The sequence below is a fragment of the Camponotus vicinus genome, unplaced genomic scaffold (assembly GCF_025532165.1).
Source record: "Camponotus vicinus isolate PSW18456_S1 unplaced genomic scaffold, iyCamVici1.0 SCAF_3, whole genome shotgun sequence".
NCBI lineage: Eukaryota > Metazoa > Arthropoda > Insecta > Hymenoptera > Formicidae > Camponotus > Camponotus vicinus.
In genome coordinates, this window is record NW_028141967.1 from 4,014,282 (window position 1) to 4,032,209 (window position 17,928).

General features: G+C 30.1%; 2 protein-coding genes across 7 annotated transcripts; both read right to left on the minus strand.

Annotated features, from left to right (window-relative positions):
- Positions 1–55: 55 nt before the first annotated feature.
- Positions 56–4,777, minus strand: LOC145967962 (uncharacterized). The gene is made up of 4 exons (XM_083093090.1): positions 4,496–4,777; positions 2,668–2,818; positions 1,113–1,329; positions 56–662 (listed from the first exon to the last, which is right to left on the minus strand). The coding sequence occupies exons 1-4, from the start codon at positions 4,511–4,513 to the stop codon at positions 338–340; spliced, it is 711 nt and encodes a 236-aa protein (XP_082949216.1). The 5' UTR covers positions 4,514–4,777; the 3' UTR covers positions 56–337.
- Positions 4,778–7,113: 2,336 nt separating this feature from the next.
- On the minus strand, positions 7,114–14,578 carry LOC145968298 (ankyrin repeat domain-containing protein 13C). 6 transcript variants are annotated; one of them, XM_083093677.1, is made up of 10 exons: positions 14,491–14,578; positions 13,775–14,424; positions 13,588–13,629; positions 13,262–13,366; positions 12,782–12,913; positions 11,209–11,420; positions 10,835–10,966; positions 10,504–10,665; positions 9,973–10,373; positions 9,668–9,805 (listed from the first exon to the last, which is right to left on the minus strand). In XM_083093677.1, exons 2-10 carry the CDS (start codon positions 13,899–13,901, stop codon positions 9,703–9,705), a joined length of 1,416 nt encoding a protein of 471 aa, XP_082949803.1. In that variant the 5' UTR covers positions 13,902–14,424; positions 14,491–14,578; the 3' UTR covers positions 9,668–9,702. The 6 variants fall into 6 exon arrangements, with proteins under 6 accessions (XP_082949807.1, XP_082949805.1, XP_082949803.1 ...); XM_083093676.1 differs by having other exon boundaries at positions 13,775–14,430; positions 14,491–14,571; XM_083093681.1 differs by lacking the exons at positions 9,668–9,805; positions 14,491–14,578 and adding an exon at positions 7,114–8,881 and having other exon boundaries at positions 13,775–14,484.
- Positions 14,579–17,928: the final 3,350 nt, after the last annotated feature.

A 17,928-nucleotide genomic window follows, 5' to 3' on the forward strand; every position in this document is an offset into this window, starting at 1 on the left:
AGTACCATAAATGCATATTATATACGAAAAACAAGAGATAAATATTATAAATAGATAAATATAACATTATTTTATTGTGTTATGTATAAATATAAGACTTTTTATTTCATAGCGCATATTTGTTTTAAATTGTCAAATTATACATCATTATTTCTCTTTGTATTACATGTGAAATATATTAATTTTCGTATATTGTGGAATCTTAAAGATATGATTAATCGATTCATGTTGATAAAAAGAGGCATTAACAATAAACGTATTAATTTGTAAAGACATTTTATATAAACTATAGTGTTTATGCGAAAGTTACGAAAAAAATATGTATATAAAGTCATGTTTAAGAATAACCACGATAACCAGTTGGATTTCCAAGGGAAGTGGCATAAGTACCACCACGATAACTGTATGGACTTCTTGCCGAATATGTCGAGCCATAATTTGTACCATATCCGCTTCCGTAACCAGAATCGTATCCGCCACGTCCATATCCTAAATAACCGTCCTCGTAACCTCCGACACCATAACTTCCACCAGGAATAAATCCCCTTCCGTAATCCCCATAACCACCATACCCACCATAGCCACCATATCCACCATATCCTCCATATCCGCTGTAGCCGCTGTATCCAGGATAATTTCCTACACCACCGTAATATCCATATCTATAACAAAGAGGAAAGGCTTGTTTTTCTTTATATAATTTATTTATTTCTTGCAACGAAATACGTCGTGTAAATATCCAGAGAAAAGTGTACGCATTTTTTATTGTTTTCTATTATTATTTTATTTAAATTTTTATGCCTCATGTTTTCTTTCTATATCTTTTCTTTTTTTTTTCTATTTTTGTCTGCTTATTTCTTTATATTTCAGATTAAGTCAGGAAATTTGAAAAAAATCGAAAAAAATCGAAATATTAATCTAAATAAACATTAAATTTATTTTTAATGCTTTAATTAAATCTTATGTACTTATTCTAATAATATTTAAATGGATAAAGTATTAAACATAAAAATATTGCATGCACTTTAATCAAATTTATAGTAAATATGAAACAAAACAAAATGTAAAAAATATGATACGCAATATATTAGGAAGATATTTGCAAATCTTACCCGATATTACTGGTGCCAGTGAGACCGCCAGGATATTGATAGCCCCTATATCCTGGAATTAGGCTATTACCGCGATATAGAGTACCAGGATAAACAGATCCAATTCCCGGGCTAATCCCATACGTAGATCCAGGATATCCTCCAACAGATCCGGGATATCCTCCAGGATATCCTCCAGGATATCCAATTGATCCATAATCTTTGGTTATATGGAATGCTAATACACAATTTTTTTTATATTAATAAATTATATGTCGAGCAAATCTACAAATTTTATGAAAGTATATAAGTATATAACATTATTTTAGTTATTTTGTAAAATTATTATCAAAAGTAGGGCTATATATAGAAAAAATTAATAAAATTTATGAAAATACTAATAAGAAGAAAACTAATATTTCAAATTGTATTATATATTTACATATTTTTTATTGTATGAATAAATTTTGTGTCTATTTTTTAAATAATCCTATTTTTGATAATAGTTTTCTTAGAAAACTAATTTATATTTATTTTATGAAAATATATTTTTACAAAGTTGTATAAAGAACAATTTACTTGACATATAATTTATATCGTATACGCATAAAGAATTATTTAAAAAAATAATATATTGTATTTATTAATCATGATATAATATAATTTGAATATTTATTAATTATGACATAATATAATTTAAATATTTGTTAATTATGACAATATAATTTAAATATTTATTAATATTTATTAATTTAAATATTTGTTAATTATGACATAATATAATTTAAATTTGTTTGTTTAGAAAATGAGTCGTTATCGTTTACATTGAATACATTAAATGCTATTATTAACGGCATAATTATTATGGAGCGAGATATTGATCGTACAGAGGCAGACATGTGATCAAGAGGATTTCCTATTCCCCGCTAAACGCGGAATAGGATTACGAGCGGCGATAAGTGTAATAATCGATTCATCTATTCTCCAACATGATATAATGTAGTAGTATGCTATGAGTAATTGGTATATCACCTAAGTGTGTCACTACCGTTCTCACGCTCTGACTTTGAGAGTCGGGCGCTTTCCGTTATAAAAAGAAGAAAACGACACGTGATAATAAGATGCTAATATAACGAACCGAAGGCCTTTCCTCTTACGAAGACATAACACATGATTCACGAGATTTCAAAGAAAATAATATTGGCATACGTATGCTTGCCACACACGCGTACACTCCTATAAATATAACGTACTTCTATAAATAATTCATTTTTCAGAATTCTTGAAAATATGAAACTCAATTGACTCGATGATTTAAAAATTACAGAATGATTAATGTCACAAATGGAACGATGCTCGTGTGGCCATGTTACACATTATGCAACGAAGTAGTTATTAAATTGTCATATCAAAAAAGCTAATTCGGAATCATGCGTCAGTGATCTCCTTGAAATGCATTCCGCGTTTAATCGTTTACCCAAGGTAGGATTATTCTTTTTTATCCGTAAACAATATATTATAAAAATATCGATATTAATAAGCGTTACAAATCGAAATAAAATTTTGCTATTCTTACTTCGATCGCTCGCAGATGTAGTCAAATCTTCCTGGTTGCCTGCATTACTCGCATATGCACGTTGTGCATCATTTAATTTTGGGAATAATTTTGATTCCGAAGATTCAGCCGCACTGTGGCATAATGCAACTAGACCACTAATGGTCGATATCTGTGTGAAATATGTAGAATATATATATTTTAATATATTATGTGTATAAAAAATGTAATATTGTAATAATATGATTCTGTCTCGCGTCAAGCAATAAATTTTAATCTAAAAGATCATATTTAAAAAAGATGTACTTTGATGTTAAAGCTATTTTCTATGTTAATATTAATATTATTTTGCTTTTATTAATTATTATTTACATTATCTTTAATAATACAACAAATATTTTTTTGAAACTAAAAACTAATTCAAAATTGTAATTATATAAAAATTAATGGAAGCTTATAAAATGCAATAGGCAGAAATTTAATTTATTAAATTAAATTTATTTACATTTAAATATTTTGATAACGTGGTTATCAAAGTAAAGCAAATGCGTGCGATAAAGCAAATAATAAATCCGCAATATTAAATAAAAACTAGATCTCAAATTAGAGATTGATTTAATGTTAATTCGTTTGCTAGCTAATTTAAGACCACTCTTTATTTATTTTTAAATGCGGAAACTATAGAAAAATGCAACGAAAAAAAGCTATTTTCTATGTTAATATTAATATTATTTTGATTTTATTAATTACTGTTTACATTATCTCTTAATAATACAAGTAAATATTTTTTTGTAACTAAAAACTAATTCAAAATTATAATTATATAACAATTAATGGAATTTTATAAAATACAATAGGCAGAAACTTAATTTATTAAATTAAATTTATTTACATTTAAATATCTCGATAACATGGTTATCAAAATAAAGAAACCGCGTGCGATAAAACAAATAATAAATCCGTAATATTAAATAAAAACTAGATCTCAAATTACAGATTGATTTCATATCAATTCGTTTGCCAGCTAATTTAAACCACTCTTTATTTATTTTTAAATGCGAAAACTGTAGAAAAATTATCTTTTAATAATACAAGTAAATATTTTTTTGTAACTAAAAACTAATTTAAAATTATAATTATATAAAAATTAATGGAATTTTATAAAATACAATAGGCAGAAATTTAATTTATTAAATTAAATTTATTTACATTTACATATTTTGATAACGTGGTTATCAAAATAAAGAAACCGCGTGCGATAAAGCAAATAATAAATCCGTAATATTAAATAAAAACTAGATTTCAAATTACAGATTGATTTAATATCAATTCGTTTGCCAGCTAATTTAAACCACTCTTTATTTATTTTTAAATACGAAAACTGTAGAAAAATTATCTTTTAATAATACAAATAAATATTTTTTTGTAACTAAAAACTAATTTAAAATTATATACATAATTTAATTTAAAATTTAAATTTAAAATTATATATAACTAATTTAAAATTATATATAATTATATAAAAATTAATGAAATCTTATAAAATGCATTAGGCAGAAATTTAATTTATTAAATTAAATTTATTTACATTTAAATATTTCAATAATATAGTTATCAAAATAAAGAAACCGCGTGCGATAAAGCAAATAATAAATCCGTAATATTAAATAAAAGCTAGATCTCAAATTACAGATTGATTTAATGTCAATTCGTTTGCCAGCTAATTTAAACCACTCTTTATTTATTTTTAAATGCGGAAACTGTAGAAAAATGCAGCGAGAAAGATTCAATGTGTATTATATATCGGGGGTTCGCAGAAAAATATTTAATAATTTACTGATTAACTTACAGCGAGAAACAACTTCATTTTGCTGATGTCACCAATTGCATTTTTCGGGGAAACACAGTGTTCGAGACACGAACAGATGATCTACTCTCGTACCAGCGTGCAAAACCTCTATATATCCTGTCCTCTAACACGTCAAGATACCCCTCCTCGTGCTTCAAGGTGGTCTCGGTTGTTTGAGCTTAGGTCGCTCTTAGGAGCCGCGATGACAAGGACATTGACAAGAATCGGTGCGACACGCCCGAAGATGTAGAAACTATCTCTGCTTTACATTTCCTTCCGTTCAAATATACACGCACGTGTGTATTTGTGTGCATATACCAGTCTCTCTCTCTGGGGTATGGGATATTATGTAAGTATCTTGTAAATGCGCTCATACACACAGATTCAAATGCAAGAGCATTTTGCAACAGCAGTTTTGTTACTGACAATAAGAAGATTATTCTGTTATGTGGTTCCCATCATTTTATACGTCATTGACACTTTGCTGTTTTTGTGACATTGTTATATAAAGATTCTTCGGAAATTTATAGACAAGTCTAAATGAATTGCAGTTTTTGCAATAAAAAGTCGTATGCAATTTTCTTTTTTTATTTGTGTTTATTATTAAATTTAAAAATATCGGATGGATTTATGTTAAATAATATCTCAGAAGTCGAAAAATAAATGATTAAGTATTATCAGGGATCTCTGAAATTTTGTAAAGCATTCATTCCATTTATTTAATTTCAACAAATTTAATTTCGACTTGTACGAGTAGAATTCTAAAAATAATAAAATAAAATATTTAAAATAAAATAAAATAAAATATTTAAAATAAAATATTTAAAAATAAAATAAAATAAAATATTTAATATTTAATATCGAAAATTAAAATGTGCGAAAAACATTCGATCGAATATGAGTGCTTTCGAAAGGGAGCAGACCTTTTTGTGCGAAAAAAATCAATTCCAAATTATTGAAAAAATCTATTCCTAAATTCTATATATTCTATATATTATTCTATATATTATGATAAAAAAAATTTCTTTTCGTTTTTCTTCTCTTTTTTGTAAATGCAACCTTATGTAACTGTTTCTATACATAGTCGTGACATTAGGTTTGCCGTCATATCGTTACGTTTCTTGTATGCTTGCAAAGAGTTAGTTTCTCTTCATTAGCCTTCAGTAACTAAGATACACGCCTAAGATTCGACAAAACACAAAGGAAGAGAAAAAAAGAGTTCCTATATTCAAATGTTTTATTCTCTCTTGATGCTCTCTTTTAATCTCTTCTTCAATTGCTGTATAAAATTTTACTTGTTTATTAATTTCAAGAGTAGATTTCTTATTGTTCTGCGAGTTTTAATGTCTATAAATTTTTGATACACACGTTGTACTTTTTTTTTAGAAATAAAAGTCTTACGCAAAGAATGCATACATGTCGTAAGTGAAAAAGACAGCCGGAACTTGTGCAATAATCTGAAAAACGACAGAAACTCTCTCTTCCTGCAATCTTTATCAGCTCCTATGTGCCCACCCTAATTCCGTATTGTAAATATGTACTCTTGATATAGAACAAACGTTGCACAATCAGAAAGTATCCGAAAATGGCTTTACAAAAAATTCTTTCGTAATCATATTCACTTTAAATCTCTATTTCGTGATTTTTTATTTTGATATATTAAGAATAAGACAATTATCAGCATGTTTTTGTTTGTCAAAAATAAAAGATGAATTATTACATTCGTTTATTCCAAGATCAAATGAGAAAAAAAGCGATAAATTAAAAAATTTTAATAAATTATTTGCAATCTTTCTTTATACAACTTAACATTTTATATATTTTTTATATATTATATAATACAATTAATCTTACATATACGATTTAAAAAAATTAAAGAACAGAATAAAAACAAAATAAAAATGATTAATATTTTTTTAAAAAACTCGATATTGATTATCGATTTAAAACGATGTGATGCAAAAAGAGGGTGGGTGAACGGAGATATGTTGGCGTTCCCATAGAACATGTTTCCGTTTTTTTTTTTTTCAAAATAAATAAGTACACGTGCACACTATTCTTCAGTTTCGGCAACATTGCTTGTCAGTCGACAAAGCCGTGCAAATTGGCTGCAAGTAGTCCAAGATCGCGTTACGCGTGACGTCGCGATTTGCTTCAAGGGATGACCGTGCTCGGATTACACGGCGATTAATGAGAATCGCGTGTTGCGAAGTAATATGCGTAACAATCCGCATGTTCCCACAAACATGGCATTTATTCATGCCCTTTTTTAAATTTGCGTGACAAAAGAGGCGCATTATTTTTTAAGTTTCGGAAAATTCGTAAAAATTGCGAAATTAATATAATACAATTTAATACAATTAATTATTAAATTAAAATTAAAATTATTATTAATACACTTTAAATTGTATTTTTTTTAATTAAAAAATATGTATAATACAATTTAAAATGTTAAAGATAAAATATGTTTGAAATTCTTTATTAAATTTAAATTTAAAAAATTCTTTTAAATCTAATTAAATTTGAAAAAATATAAAATTCATTAAGTTTGATTATATCTAAACTGGAACAAAAGGTAGTGAAATTTATATAGTAGTAGGTAAAGATGATTGTGTTCATTTGGAAATTTATATCTATTATTCACTGAAAAATCCACACTTCACAAAAGCTTCATCGAGCTAGGTCTTATTGTGATTAAGAATTATTCAATAATATTCAATAGCGAGGAAGTTTGATTCGGATTTATACTTTCACATTCTTCAAACAATATTCAATAAGCTCTTATTTACACATAACGCGACGTATATACAAAGTGTTGAAAACTTCTACATACAAACTTCGAGAATATTAAAAGCTGAAAAACGTAAAAAAATACAAATGCAGGTCTGGAAAGACATTCTTGAATTATAGGAGATTGAAATCGAATGATCTCTTTCAGGAATAAATCTAGATAAATGCAAATAGATATCAAGTATTCTATTTTCTTATTTTGAAGAACCTAAATTATTTACTTTTATAATATTTTAATATAATATCTAGATATCAAAGAAAATATTAAAATAAAATATAAAGGAAAATTGTAAAAAAGACGGCACACAATCAAATTTTCGCTAGAAAAAAAAATTTGATTTGGAAGAATCTGAAGATGAAGTTTGTAAATATTGTTTTTCAATACTTTGAATAGCTACAACATTTACAATTACATAAATAATAACGAGTTAGTTGAATGCAATATAAGTACAAACTGTTATAACCGTTATTTTAAAGATAGCTTTATGCACTTATTTGTGCAAGAATAAAAAGCTGGTGCAAGTTTTGTTTAAAAACAGTGTTTTTGTACTAAAAGAAAAATATTACAATCGCTACAATGTAAACTACATACGTATGAACTTGTAATACTGAATTATATATTATAGGCTACATTCTTTTACATGGCCGATTGAATGCTACAATATTTATGAAATTCCAATAGTAAAAATACATATTGCTCATAAGAATAGCGAAGAAATAAATATGAACAATTATCTTCGCTTTATTTGGAGGAAATAGATATAATTTGCGAAAAGTGCAGAATATATATATATATATATAATATATACTAATACAGCAATACCATTTATTATTTAATTCACTTTATTTAATTATTATTGACCCATCATTGCAAATATATTGAATTATAAAGTTATAAAAAAATCATATAAATATATTTTTTTCACTGTACATTGAAATAAATTTGTTTTTCTCTTTTTTATTAATAAAAAATAACTTATCTGTACATTTTATAGAAATAAATCCTATATAAATATTTCACTTCTGACATCATAATTCAATATAAATGCAATAACGAGAAGACTGAGTTTTAAAAAAAGACTTCTCGTGCAAGAGAAATCATTAATTTAGGTTTAAAATATATTGAAAAAGAATAAGAGAATTTCTAATAGTGTTTTAAAAAATTAAATCATCCTTACTTAGCACGCAGTATGTACCTATCAATTGCAATACGACATTTGGAATTGATATTTATCTTTATATATAAATTAGTTAGTTTATTGAGTTAGACAAATATTGTGTTTAAGTTTAGGTATTAAAAGATCATGCGCGCGCTGAGTGAAAATTTATCTGATTTTAGTGCACGGATTTCTCCCCTAGCTTTACTTTTCTATATTAAATATTCCATAAATATTCGACACTATTCGCTGTTAGATGTGTGATTAAATTACAATGATAAGTTATTCAATGAACGACACACAATGGCGTGAGTAGATGCTTTCCAGACTGGCCCACATCTCGAAAGCTAGATTGTCCCCTAGCACAGAAGAAAACAGACTCCAACTAAGGTGGGCCTCGATTAATATTAGGATGTCAAAGCGTCATAAGTCTGGAAATCTGCAAAGCGATTGCTGATAATTAGTATGAATGCCACATATGATGTGAATGCTGTAAATGATATAAAAAACACTTGCACAAACGTTATGTACATAAAATGTTAGATTATGCATCGATCACAGACAGATTTTTAAATATATATTCAATGTAAAAATCGATTTGAAAGGTTCGGCGATATATCTGCATTATACATCATCAAGATAAAGACATCATTATCGCCGATCCTTTTTGCTTGATCTATTTTTAAATACGCGTGTTTCAAGAAATCATAAAAAAAATTATTTCATACAATATACTGTCAATGATTAGAATGTTTAGAAAAAAAGATTATCAATGAAATTGTTGATATTTCCAACATGCATTATTCATGGAAAATTCATAGAAATATTAGTGTTAAATTATTCATTATTTAAAAAAATATCTGCAACATTTATTTGGTGCAAATACTGATATGAAATTTTATACTTTAATAATTTAATATAATTAATAATAATAATAATAATAAATTAATATAATTAATAAATTATTAATAATTTAATATAATTAGATAAAAAATATTATAAAATAATTTGTTAATGAAATAAAAAATGTATTAAAACAATAGAAATTTGCAAATTGATAATAGAACGCTCTTGAAGTTTATCCTCAAACACATGATGCATTATGAAGAACCATCATCATAATCATGTATGCATCGTAATCTCTGAAATGTATTATTGTGCTTCAGATTTAAATTAATGTATGCGCGAAATATTTGACATATATTTATTTTTTACTCTTCAAATGTCCAAATTTAAAATAACTTTTTATTGTCGAATATCTTATAGAGTTTTACATACAGTCGAACCCCTATATTGTCGGCGCCTTCTCCTGTTACTTTCATATTCCTTAATAATTATTACTCCCTCTTGTGCTGCTTTTCCACTATTTATTATATGATCACACAATTAACAAAAACATATTAGAACGTAAAAGTAAGAAAAAAATATCACAAGTATCCAACATTCCGGGAATGACTAATATGGGAGCACGACTGTAACTCTGTAAAACAATATAGTATGCAATCTATATTTTATTAAAAGGAAATTTACCTCATAGGATCTTCAAAATAGTCGGATGGCACTTGAAACAACTCTGGATCTATGTCATTTTGAAAGGCAAACTCTTGAAAAGTTATTTTAGCAGTGACAGTAGGCAAAATCGGTATGTCGATCTTAACTGGAAATCCAGGGGGCAACTTCATAAGTACAAATTGTCGTAACTTGCTTAGGTGCTTAAACGGCGTGATCACTTCCAGAACGTTAAGTAACATGTCGACGGTGAGGGGAAAATCCGGGCTCATCGCCACGGTGGCTTTGAAGGATTTACTGCTTTCCTTATAAACAAGATTTCTTCCTAGAAGCGGACACTGACCGGGCGGAGCAACGATATATTCATCCCATGTGATGTTCGATTCTGGCGGCGGATTCAACGATGCTCTTCTTAAAGGAGGCTGAATAAATAAAATTAATTATAAAATTTATGAATTAAAAAATTAATTATTAAATTTATTATTATTATCTATTATTTTATATAAGCTTTCAAAGTTTAACGATACATTTTACAGTTTAATGAAATCTTACCTCCCCATTTTTAAAGCCTTGAGAACTACCTTTGGTAAGAGATTCCATAATAGCTTTATTCTTTTGGAGATCCTCCTCGCTTAAGTGTTCGCGACGTTTTCTACTTTCCAGCACCATGCCATTGATTTGATAGAAATCAGCATGAAAGGCGCCTACCATTTCCTATTATAATTATAATTTTATTTTAATATTATTTTTTTCATTATTTTGAGTGTAAAATATCATAATTAAAAGAATTTTTAATTAAAAGAAAATGTAAATTGATTTTACTCTGTAGAAACTGTATTTTATTCGGTTACTAATATGATTATGAAAATATGTGTATACTTACTCTTTTATCTTCTCTAAAAATCCATCCTATCTGTGCTCTGGAAAACGTGATACCTTTGGTAGACATTTGTGCTGCCATAATATCGCTAGACATAAGAATATCAACTTCATCCTCTATCTCAAGTTCCGTTTCCTAAAATATATGTACGAAAGAACATTACTTTAACAATAAATAAGACAAAATGGTCATCTAGATTTAATTTTTCTATTGTGGGATTTCTATTTTAACGTAAAATGACAACCAGATTTATCGCTAATGTTATGCATGCTAAGAACATTTGTGAAAATTTTGAAGTTTCCAAAAATTATACAAAATGAGAAGTTTATTATATATAATGTAATTTTTTACCCCACTATACATGTAAGTATTTTAACCTTATGTCTCACTCTTTGGAAAAGTTTGGCTTTATTGTCGAGGACAGTCAACGAATGGCCGGGCTTTTGGTCACCATTGAAGATGAAAGATATGTCTCCTCTTTCCCATCTCATGTCGTTAAAGTCTACAAGAGTCGTGTCCATCCTAATCGAAGCCCCGCTTTTATGGATCTTACATATATCCGACGGCAACACTCTCGAAACTAATGGTACTGAAAGGAATTTATCGTTTGCCGACGAGAAAAATATACATATAAAATTACACTTATATAGCTAAGGAAAGACGACATATGATGCACCTGGAAAAGTGGGAATAAAGTAATTGAAGCAATTTTTTGATAAATCAACGGATTCGGTGTAAGGATGAAGAATATTCTTCGTTTGTTATGCATTTTAGACATGGTTTTATATTTAAACCTTAGCAAACACCATAAATTTTACTACATTTTTAATATAGCTTATACAACTTATATATCATTTTCAAAAAATATTTATTAAAGATATTAAATATTTGTTATATTTAATACCTTACAAAGAAATACTTTTTGTTGTAATATATAATTTCACAATCAAATAAATAATTTTTATAAAATTTTTTTATATTACTTGATTAATTATAATATATAGCAATCTTTTTAAATTTGTAAAAAAATGCATGGTATCTGATTTAAAAGTTAAAGTGCTTTATAAATTATGCACTTATCTCCAGGAGATGAACGAGGTATATCACAGTCTTATTATAACTGTTGTAACTGTTGAATTAATTAAGATATTCATATAAAATTATGAAATATGTTTGAAAATTCAGAATGTATTTTAAATTGTTTTCCCTTGTATATCTCAAGACAACAAGTTACAACAGTTTTATTATTACTGTTTATATCTAGATTTCTTTGACTGATAATCAAAACACTACATGACTATTATTTCATAAATATGAAATAATAAAAATTCATGCAATTTTGAAATATATTACAAGATGTCCGTCATTTATACCGAATCAGTTGTTAATAATAATAATAACAGTAAAACTATCATCTCTGGCAAAAAGTTCAATTGTTCAAATTTCTGCATATTTTTGTTCATTATGCTTTTTCTAATTATTCAAAATAATTTTTTTGTTTTAGAAAAGAAAATATTTTACATGACATGTCTCCAACTTTTGATAAAAAAAAGAAATCGAAAATGAATGATAGTTATTTACAATTTCGAATTTGAATGATAAAATTAAGAATTTTTAAGACATTCCCACATAAATGCAATTTTAAAAAAAGAGACATCAAATATTTATACATAAGTTAACATGAATTTTATTGTGAAAAGTACAAAAAGAAACAAATTATTCAGTTCAATTATTTCGATTCTCAGTGTTAATTTGAGAAAATTATTTACATCAAAGCACATAATAAAGGATTATAATAAAGGAGTGCTTAGGGAAAATTGAGATGCCATAAACATCCCGATTGTTGCTTTCCACCTTTCCAGGTACGTGCATCATGTACATAAACAATGTAATTCTGCAAGGAAAATAATCACGCAATTAAGTAGATAAAGCAGTGCATGAGAAACTTACCCCAACTTTGAAAATCCCATTTTAATTCCATATAAAAATCGCCCATTTGATGCAACGCGGCAACTAGATTCGGCCTTCTTTCTTCCATCTGCTCCCTTGTTTGTTGCTTCAATTTGCGTACTAAAGATGATACTATGAAAAAAATAAAATATATTATAATCTGATCTATAATATATTATAATTATATAATGATACATGTAATATATCACATTTTGACTAAATCATTTTTCAATTATTATTACAAACTCTATCAGAAACTAAAGAACTATTTGTCAGTATGAAAATATTGTCTCTGAATTTATTTAAGCAATCTGCTTTTAATATATAATTCTTATCAATTTATTAAAAATAGACTGAATAATGATTTATTAAATATAACAGAGTATATCAAGATGAAAGAAAAATTTTTAAGTTTCAAAATATTCTATTTAATACCCTGTATACTGATTGCAAAAATAAAGTCTATCATATTATACGAACTGGTTTGCCTATCTCCATAACTGATCGCTTCAGCCAATGGACTCCAGCCAGCTAGGTTCTTCACTTTTACAGGTGCACCATGTGCAAGCAATAATTGAACACATTCTACAATATAAAACAAATTATATGTAACATGTTGAACCCTTTTACTTATCGACTTAAAACAATTTTAATGTGGCATTATTTTTCCAAGTATCTGGATAAAAAAGTCTTAATATTTGGTCAATATCGTCACAATCGACTTGCAATGTTTTATGTTTCTGATATCTGATCTAGTTCAAATACTAATATGTGTATGAAAATAAGACATGTAGAGATTTCGGTACCTTTTCTTCCTAACATCACAGCTAAATGCAAAGGTGTGTTCCCTGCAACAGAAAAAATACAAAATATATGGCTGCGCTACATCTTTCACCTTCGCAGAATCCAACTAATTTTCCTTATTCCTGCATAACTAAGTGTCAACAAGCACCAAAGTGTAGAATTTTATTACAGCGAACCGAAATTACGCACCTTGTTTATCCTTCTCAGCGATATCATGCATCCTGATTAAGGAGCTCAGTGTCTTGACGCTGCCTTGAAAGATACACCTGTGAATCGGGTACTTCTCGGCTTCCTCCTGCGCCATCATCATCGGCATCTGGGATCTGTCATGCGTTACAACGGTAGGCGAGTTGACTGATGCAGTCCCTTGACATGACCTTGACTGATGACGCCGCGGCCCTTTACATCGCGACAGGCTCCACGTGTGGCATCAGAGCGCATCATCGTCCCCCCGTGACGTTGACGTAAACATCACGGCACATGTCTCGCTACCTGTCAAATCCGTGACTCGAGTGTTTGGGCCGCGCGACGCTTACATAACTTCCTGTCGCCCTTCCTCGGGCTTCATTCACCTCCGTGGACCTTCCCTGGCGTTGAGCAACGTCGTCCCTTTGCTCGAAAGCGAATTCCCGAGGAGCTCTTATTCACCTTCCTGACATCCGCACAGTAGCCCAAAATCCATACGAGGCCCGAAGCTACTCTCTCTCTCTCTCTCTCTATCTCTCTCTCTTTTTCTATCTCGTTGTAGGAGGGACGTTAACCTTATTCAAGGCAGGGCGATGCTAATTCGTGGCGATGGACGGTCGATGATACGAGATTCCTGCCGTGATTTACTCGTCCTGAAACTTGTATTTGTTTTTACATGCAAGTGTGTCAAGCACACTTCGCTAATCACCGTTAATTACCTCGGAAAGTGTGTTCGTAAATTAGTACAAGCGTGTTTACCACGGGACTTGTGTACACACCTGAAGAGAAGAATTAAATGCCATCCGAGAGAGATGACGACATCAACTCTCGATCATCGTTTCTTTCCGAGCGATTGGCCAATCGGACGGTTCACCGGGAAATAAATCGATTGAATCTTCAATGGGGCTTGTTTTTTATTAATTGGAAATTTTTTCATGCGTCAAAACGATGGAGACATATATATATATATATATATATATATATATATATATATATATACAGGGTGAGCCATTTTAATTAACGCACGCAATTATTTCGGAAACAAAGCATTTTAGAGAAAAATGTTTCAGACAAAAGTTTTATGGTTTCGAGGGGGCCATAAGATGGTATCATTGGTTTGACCTTGAAGAGTTATTTGAAGGTCACATGAAGGTCACCTTCAATTTCTTAAATGGAACCTACTATTTGTCATTGCATATTCTTGTAGCTTATCTCGAGAGCTTTCCAAAACACTATAATTAAGTACCTTTTCGTTAAGTACTTTTTGAGTTATGAGGTTTGAAATAATTTCTTAATTTTACATAAACCGTAAAATATCTTGTAAAATATTCATTTTTCGATTATCTTATCTTAATACTTTTATGTACAAAATAATGAGAGGAATCAATTGGTGTAAAGAAAACACATAGTTGTTTTTAAGAAAAAATATGGAATTGTTAATTGCAAATTATATATTTTTTCTTCAAAACAACTATGTGTTTTCTTTACACCAGTTGATTCCTCTCATTATTTTGTACGTAAAAGTATTAAGGTAAGATAATCGAAAAATGAATATTTTACAAGATATTTTATTTGGGGTACACATGGTGGCAATCACATAGAGCACCTCCTCTAATGCTGAGTCAGCATTAAAATTTTTTGTTTTTTGTAAAAAAAGAGTTTTTATTTTGTTATCATACATTCAGTTTATTTACTTCAGTTTTTTTATGGAAGATAAATGATTACATTTCATATTAAAATAAAAATTGTTTCTTTATCTCTCTTTGTTTATTTTTTATTTTTTAAGGCACCTAGAAAAAAGATATCCCCATTGTACCCCACTCTCCCCTACTCCTTTGTTCATTACATTCTAAAGATGACACGACTAATAAGAAAATGACAAAGAGCTCAAATAACAAAATAGCTTGTATCTTTGAAGATATTAGTCTTAGGACCCATGTTAATTAGACCTTTTCTTCTTGTTTTGATCAATACTACCTGCTATCAAAATATGTGACCCTTTTTTTTCAACACCCTGTATATATATACACTCACCCGCAAAAAAAGCGGTACACCTAAAATTTGAGAAAATTTCATCAAATTTTAAATGATCATAACTTGGTAAATAATGATGATAAAAATATGTTTAAAAAAACAAAATGAAGGCTGTAATGTCCACTTTAAGAATATTTAAGTGGCAATTATGCTCAGCCATTGTTTTCAAAATGGCGGATAAGGAAGTGAAAGGATGTAAAATTGATTATTAAAGGATCGAGTTTGGGACGGTGCACGGCGTAAATCAGGTAACGCAGCCCAATGAGACCAAATGCTCGTGAAAGTGTGGAGTGTTATCTTTAAAATGTTTTTTTACCGAGCTCGATACGATGATTTTTCGCTGAGTTATTCCGAATTTAATTAAAAACGCTCTTTTTTCTTCTTCAATTTGCAGCTCAGCGAATAATTATCGTATCGAGCTCGGTAAAAAAGCATTGTAAAGGTGATACTCCACACTTTCACATGCATTTCGTCCCATTGGGCTGCGATACCTGATTCACGCCACGCACTGGAGCAAAGCGGGAACCTTTATTTATCGGTTTTGTATGCTTTCATTTATCCGCTATTTTGAAAAAAAATGGTTGCACATAATTTCAATTTAATTTAGGTGTGTGTGTGTGTGTGCTCGTTTGTATACCACAAGGATAAGGACCCCGTGGTTCGTCAGCTCCACAGTATTTAAAGACTCCAAACCCTCCTTGTGGCGTGTGTGTGTGTGTGTGTGTGTGTGTGTGTGTGTGTGTGTGTGCTCGTTTGTATACCACAAGGATAAGGACCCCGTGGTTCGTCAGCTCCACAGTATTTAAAGACTCCAAACCCTCCTTGTGGCGTGTGTGTGTGTGTGTGTGTGTGTGTGTGTGCTCGTTTGTATACCACAAGGATAAGGACCCCGTGGTTCGTCAGCTCCACAGTATTTAAAGACTCCAAACCCTCCTTGTGGCGTGTATGTGTGTGTGTGTGTGTGTACGGGCGCACGCATGTGTGTATTAATAGTGGGTATGACCTCCTCGTGCGCGTATTACCTCATTCATACGATCAGGCATACTCTGTATTAGTCTTTTTATTTCATCCTGCGTAATTGCATCCCATGCATTTTGAAGAACACTTTGAAGTTCTTGCAGTGACTGAGGTGCAGGTACGTGATTTCGTACTTTCTTGCCGAGATTGTCCCACAAATGCTCAATGGGATTTAAATCCGGACTACTTGCTGGCCAAACAAGTCGATTTATGCCAACTTCATCGAGGAAATCAAACACTCTTCTCGCAGTGTGTGGTCGAGCATTGTCTTGCATAAACAAGAAGTTCTCTCCGATAAAGGGTGCATACGGAATAACATACGGAAGGAGTATGTCTTCCACGTATACATCTGCGTTCATGTTCCTGTCAAAAAAGTGCAAATCTGTATGAGCGTCCGCTGAAATACCTGCCCAAACCATCACAGAGCCTCCATTGTGGCTGTACCTTTCACTTACAGTACAATCTGCAAATCGTTCTCCACGACGACGATAAACTCGTTCTCGTCCATCTGGAGAATAGAGACAAAAACGAGATTCATCGCTAAAGAGTACTTTGCCCCAGTCTGCGTAATTCCAGTCTCTATGCGCAACTGCAAAATTGAGTCGAGCTACGCGATGACGACCTGTAAGAAAAGGTACAGCCGCTGGCCTGCGCGAAAACAGATTTTGTTCCGCTAATCTTCTCCGAACGGTGTCAACGGATACATTGCAATTGTGGACATCCCTTAAATTGTTTCGAATTTGAACAGCTGTTCGATGTCTGTCTCTTAAATTTAAAACAATAAATCGGTCATCGTTTTCATTCGTACGTCGAGGGCGCCCAGAACCAGGCCTCCTCTTGAAAGAATTGGTGTCTAAGTACCTGGCATAAGCACGTTGCACAGTTGACACTGACAGATCAAGTGCCTCAGCAACGTATCTTCGACTTCTGCCATCTTCAATTAAAGCAACAACTTGAGCAGCTTTTTCTGGAGTTATCGTTGCCATAATCGAGAAGTAATTTCGAGAAGAAGTAATTAATTATGGTTTCAATAGATGAAGTCGCAAGGAGCAACGCGTCTAGAGAGCTAGCAAATCAATCGCATAACTTGTACTATAGTCTTTCAA